The 6,251-nt window shown below is 43.7% G+C and overlaps 1 protein-coding gene across 2 annotated transcripts in view; it reads left to right on the top strand.

Annotated features, from left to right (window-relative positions):
- The first annotated feature begins 745 nt into the window (after window positions 1-745).
- The window catches only part of DNAJC6 (DnaJ heat shock protein family (Hsp40) member C6), a 170,652-nt gene continuing 165,146 nt past the window's right edge, over window positions 746-6,251 (top strand). The window contains exon 1 of one of the 2 annotated variants that reach the window (XM_021093584.2): window positions 746-1,106. In XM_021093584.2, the coding sequence (XP_020949243.2) occupies window positions 1,082-1,106 (25 nt within the window). In that variant the 5' untranslated portion in view covers window positions 746-1,081. The remainder of the gene's footprint in view (window positions 1,107-6,251) is intronic. The other variant, XM_013988882.3, reaches the window with a different exon arrangement.

The raw sequence follows: 6,251 nt of genomic DNA, 5'->3' as shown, positions 1-6,251 counted from the left end.
CGCCAGAACCACAGCAACGCGGGATCCGAGCCGCGTCTGCAACCTACACCACAGCTCACGGCAACGCCGGATCGTTAACCCACTGAGCAAGGGCAGGGACCGAACCCTCAACCTCATGGTTCCTAGTCGGATTCGTTAACCACTGCACCATGACGGGAACTCCTCCATTTCTCTCTCTTAAGACACATGTGCACGCGCGCGCGCGCGCACACACACACACACACACACACATTTATTTATTCCTTGCAAAAGAAGATGCCATTCTTTTTATCTATACAGTGATATCTCTAAATGGACATAGTTCTATAATAAGCTCCTTTATTTAATTGAGGTTATTTGATTTTTTACATATGATAGTAAGAGGTCACAGCTCTGTGAGGTAGGTACCATTCACTATATCCATTTTACAGATGGGGAAACTGAGACTTAGGGATGTTAGGCAGGTTGGATAAGGTCACACAGTAAGTGGCAGAGCCAGGATGCACACGGCTCTGCCTAGCTGTCCTTTATATTAGCCCCTTTTCCCCTTGAATACTAAGTGTGCGCACGCAGACACACACACACACACATACGCTCATACAAAATCTTGTATCCCATTGACGTTAAGCCCTGCCATTTTTGAATTTCTAGACTTAGCTTTGTAAACACAATGACATGAATGGAATTCAGGTTTTGTGTGTGTGTTTGTTTTCTCCTTTTTCTCTTTGTCATGCCCTCTATTTGCATTTTTGAAAAGAAATTCCATGTTGCTAGGCTCACGAATCTGCCTCAGGGCACATGGGTGTTTCTACTTGAGTGGAAGATCTCTCAGGCTGCATTCTTTTCCCATGGACTCCAGGGACTGCAGAGAAGGCTTCCCACTAGATCTGCCTGGAGCAGGATCCCACTGGAACCGCCTGTGACTGTGAGAGCCAGAGACATCTGGCCTGGTTTCAGCTCCAAGCTAGAGGAGTGCCGTGAAATCACATGATGTTTGGACTAAAAGGGTAAGCTGAAGAGTGTCTCTCTCATCCTGCCTTGACCAGTGACATCTGAGCAGTGAGCAAATGGGCCCTTCCAAGGCGCTACTGTGATCCACTGCATGTGCCAGAACAACAGGAGAAAAGGTGAGTCTTCAAGCCAGGCCCCCTGGGATACTGATGCTTGGCAGTATTCCAAAACCAGTTAGTGGGGGTGAGGACATGCAAAGAAGGAAGGCGGGAGACCCTGGAAGGAGACTTCTGGGTCATCTGGCTAAACTCCATTCATGAATGGGAATTGCAGTGGTGGCGGTGATGGAAATAGTAAAGCAGGAAGGGAAGAGACATGACCAATATTTCACAGATGGTCCAGGGAACCAGGACTAGATTTTAGGTGTCTTAACCCCAAGCCCAGGTAGCAGAGGACAACCCTTGTCTAGGGCATTTGCTGCTGGCATGTGGCCTCTATTTCGGAGTAACTTTGTTAATTCGATTATTTCTTCTAAGAATCTATTTCTTTAGACTTTAGTCTGGATGCCACGGAGCATGAAGGCTGGATTAGAAGAAAACATAGCTGATTGCTTGTAGAGAGGACACCCCTCCGTTTCTACCCCCTTTCTAGTCTCTCCCATTTCCCTTCTTCATTTCATATTTATATCTTCCTAGCCTTCTCGGGTTAGTGAAAGAATCAAAAAAGTCTGGTCCATAATTACTTTAAGAATGTCACTTGTCTTGGAGTTCCCATCGTGACTCAGTGGTTGACGATCCGACTAGGAACCATGAGGTTGCAGGTTTGATCCCTGGCCTTGCTCAGTGGGTTAAGGGTCCGGCATTGTCATGAGCTGTGGTGTAGGTCGAAGACGTGGCTCGGATCTGGCCTTGCTGTGGCTGTGGCGTAGGCCGGCAGCTACAGCTCTGATTGGACCCCTAGTCTGGGAACCTCCATATGCTGCAGGAGTGGCCCTAAAAAAAAAAAAAAAAAAAAAAAGTGTCACTTGTCTAGACCCCTAAGGGGCTCATTCCCAACAGGAGAGAAACCTTGCACTCCCTGACTGATCTGGGTCTCCACACCCCTGTGACTTTTCTGAATCCTCCATGCCTCCTCCCTGAGGCCTAGCAAATGGTCCTCGGCCTCCCTTAGTGAACCAGTGGTCGTGAGAAAGTTGAGTGTAGCCGTGAAGGCATGGGCTTAGGCTGAATTTTGGCTGAAACACGTTTTAGATATTGCAGTGAACTGTATGCAATTGCAGGTGTAGAGCTTAAAAACATAAACTTTTAATTTGAAAATAATTGTAGATTTGCATGGAGTTGTAAAAAAACACTACGGAGATTCTAGGTACAGTTTTACCTTTTCCCTGCAATCGGAACATTGTGTAAAACCAGAGTCTAATGTCACAATCATTATGTAGACATTGATAACAGACAGGTACAGAACAGTTTCACCATCATGGATATCTCCAGCTGCACTTTTACAGACACACCCATTTGTCTCCTCCCTGGCAACCACTACCTGTCTTTGATTTCTATAATTTCACCATTTGAAGGATATTATATAAATGGAGAGAGTTTGCATTGTGGCTCAGCAGGTTAAGAACCTGACTAGTATCCATGAGGATGTGGGTTCGATCCCTAGCCTTGCTCAGTGGGTTAAGGATCCAGCGTTACCACAAGCTGCAGCATAGGTTGCATATGTGGAACTGGTGTAGGCTGACAGCTACAGTTCCAATTCGACCCCTAGGCTGGAGATTTTTCATATGCCCCAGGTGCAGCCTTAAAAAGACCAAAAAAAAAAAAAAAAAAAAAAAGAAAGGAAAAAAAAGAAAAAAGAATATTATATAAATGGAATCGTATAGTATGTAACCATTGGGGATTGGCTTTTTTCACTCAGCATAATTCCCTGAAGATTCATATAATTTGTTGCTTATAGCAATAGCTTTGTTACTTTTTATTGCTCAGTAGTGTTCCATGATAAGGAAGTACCACACCTTGTTTAAACATTCACCCATTAAAGGACATCTGGGGTATTTCCAGTTTGGGGGTTATTACAAATAAAGCGGCTATAAACATTGGTGTATAGGTTTTTGCACAAACGTAAGTTTTCATTTTTTTCTGGCATAAGTACCCAAGAGTGCAATTGCTTGGGTCTTAACAGTAGCTGTGTCTAGTTTTAGAAGAAATTGCCAAATTTTTTCCAGAGTAGCTATACCATTTACATTCCTACCGGCAATGTAGGAATGACCCAGTTTCTTCATTTGCACGCTCACCCGCTTTTGGTGTTGTCATTTGATAGATATACAGTGATGGCTCATTGTGGTTTTAACTTTTATTTCCTTAATAGCTACTGATGCTGAATATCTTTTCATGTGCTTATTTCACAATGGACATAGTCAGTTGACACACTCGGTATGGACATACTCTTTAGTGATATATCTGCTCACATCTTTTGCACATTTTCTACTGGATTTTTTTAAATGTTGAGTTTGGAGAATTCTTTTTATATTATAAATACTCGTCCTTTGTTGGATTTTGTTGTTGCCCATTTTGTAGCTTGTATTTTTATTCTCTTAACAGAGTCTGTTCTCTCACATAACAAAAATATTTAATTTTGATAAAGTCCAATTTATCAATTTTTTTCTCTTATGGATTATACTCTTGGTGACAAGTCTAAAAATAAGAACTCTTTGCATAGCTCCAGATCCCAGAGGATTTTCTCTTTTTATTTCTCTAGAAGTTTTATAATTTTACATTTAAGCCTATAGTCAATTTTTGTTTTTGTTTTTTTTTTTTGTCTTTTATCTTTTTGGGGCCGAATTTGAGGCATATGGAGGTTCCTGGGCTAGGGGTCGAATTGGAGCTGTAGCTGCTGGCCTACACCACAGGAACACAGGATCCGAGCCACATCATAGATCTACACCACAGCTCACAGCAATCCCAGATCCTTAACCCACTGAGCAAGGCCAGGGATCAAACCTGCGTCCTCATGGATGTTAGTCAGATTCATTTCCACTGAGCCATGATAGGAACTCCATTTTTTCTTGATTTTTGTATAAGGTGTGAGGTTTAGGTCAAGGTTAATTTTTTTCGTTTTTGCCAATGCCTGTCCAGTTGCTCCAGCATCATTTTTTAAAAAAGTAATTAATTATTTTTTATTACAATATAGTTGATGGAGTACCCGTCGTGGCTCAGTGGCTAACGAATCTGACTAGGAGCCATGAGGTTGCGGGTTCGATCCCTGGCCTTGCTCAGTGGGTTGAGGATCCCGAGTTGCTGTGAGCTGTGGTGTAGGTTGCAGATTCAGCTCGCTGGAAGTTCCTATTGTGGCTCAGGGGTAACGAACCCAACTAGTATCCATGAAGACGTGGGTTTGATTCCTGGCCTCACTCAGTGGTTTAAGGATCCTGAGTTGCTGTGGCTGTGGCATAGGCTGGCAGCTAGAGCTCCCAATTCAATCCCTAGCTAGGGAACTTTCATATGAGGCTGGTGCGGCCCTAAAAAGCAAAACAAAAACAAAAACAAAAACAAAACTAGCTCTCTACCCCCAACAGCTCCCTTAGCATTGGCAATCTCATAGGCAGATCATGCAGGTAAGGTAACATCTAAAGAAAGATGTAGCCAGTCTGGAGGCAATGGAGAATGATGTAGAATCCAGTCTGCTGCCTTGATGATTCACTGAGATCCTTTCTCTCTTTCCCCCTTTAAAAACTGTCATGAATGAGCAGAATCTTCAGCGTTGGTCTCAGGACATGAGTCCACCTTTTTCCCAGATTGCCAGCTTTTCTGATTAAAGCACCTTTCCTTTCTATCGACACCCCTTGAATTACTGGCTTTGGAGCGTCAAGCAGTCGAACATGAGTTTGGTAACATGGTTAACAACGCCAATAGTTTATCATTGACAAACACGGTTTTTGTTTGGTTGGTTTTGTTTTTGCTTTTTGGGGCTGCACCTGCTGCATATTGGAAGTTCTCAGGCCAAGGGTTGAATTGTAGCTGCAGCTGCTGGCCTATGCCACAGCCACCACAACACCAGATCCTTAATCCACTGAGCAAAGCCGGGGATGGAACCCACATCCTCATGGATACTAGTTGGGTTCATTACTGCTGAGCCACAACAGGAACTCCCAAACACTCTCATTTAATCCACTATCTCTATATGTATATATATTTAATTTATTGGGATATAGTTGACTTACAATGTTGTATTAATTTCAGGTGTACAGCAAAGTGAATCCCTATATGTATTTTAAAAATTGACCGAGTAATGTCCCTTAGGGTTTTTCTTCAAAACTCCAATACAGGGAGTTCCCATCGTGGTGCAGTGGTTAACGAATCCGACTAGGAAACATGAGGTTGCGGGTTCGATCCCTGGCCTCGCTTAGTGGGTTAAGGATCCGGCGTTGCCGTGAGCTGTGGTGTAGGTTGCAGACGCGGCTCGGATCCCGCGTTGCTGTGGCTCTGGCATAGGCCGGGGGCCACAGCTCCGATTCGACCCCTAGCCTGGGAACCTCCATATGCCGCGGGAGCGGTCCAAAGAAATAGCAAAAAAAAAAAAAAAACACTCCAATACAGTTCATTCTAGACTCAGGAATTCCAGTTAGTTGTCATATCGCTTTAGCCTCCTTTAATCTAGAACATATCCACAATTTTTCTTATCTTTTATGCCACTGACACTTTTAAAGAATATAACATCCCTGCCTCCACCTGCACTCTGGCACCCCAGGTTTTTTGTTTTTTGTTTTTGCTTTTTAGGGCTGCACCCACAGCACATGGAAGTTTCCAGTCTAGGGGTGGAATCAGAGCTGCATCTGCTGGCCTGTGCCACAGCCACAGCAACAGCAACATAGGATCCGAGCCTCATCTGTGACCTACATCACAGCTCACTGCAACACCGGATCCTTAGCCCCCTGAGCAAGGCCAGGGATGGAACCCACATTCTCATGGATCCTAGTCGGGTTCATTAACCACTGAGCCACAAAGGGAACTCCCGGCACCCCGGTTTTAATAGTAAAGTCCTCATTTGGGGTTTAACTTGTATTTCCCCCATCTGTTAAGCAAGGATATTAAGATTTTTCTCCTATGAGTATCACTGGGAGAGTTAAATTAGGTAATGCATGTAAAATCCTACACACAAAAAGCACTCCATAAATATTAATTATTAATACTGTAGCCAGGCAGTGTTAAATGATCTTGATTTTGCTCTCCCTCTTGGACTCTTCCAACTAAGCAAAATCACAAGAGACAGAGTTGTGGGGCTGGGCAGCTTCAGCTCTGACATTTCAGCTTCCTCATCTGGCA

The sequence above is a fragment of the Sus scrofa genome, chromosome 6 (genome assembly GCF_054392235.1).
Source record: "Sus scrofa isolate SSC_HxYL_T2T_F1_AM1 chromosome 6, Sscrofa_HxYL_maternal_Yorkshire_Landrace_v2.0, whole genome shotgun sequence".
Classification (NCBI taxonomy): Eukaryota; Metazoa; Chordata; class Mammalia; order Artiodactyla; family Suidae; genus Sus; species Sus scrofa.
Note: the sequence above shows the minus strand (reverse complement) of the source record. Positions and strands in the feature narration are given on the sequence as shown.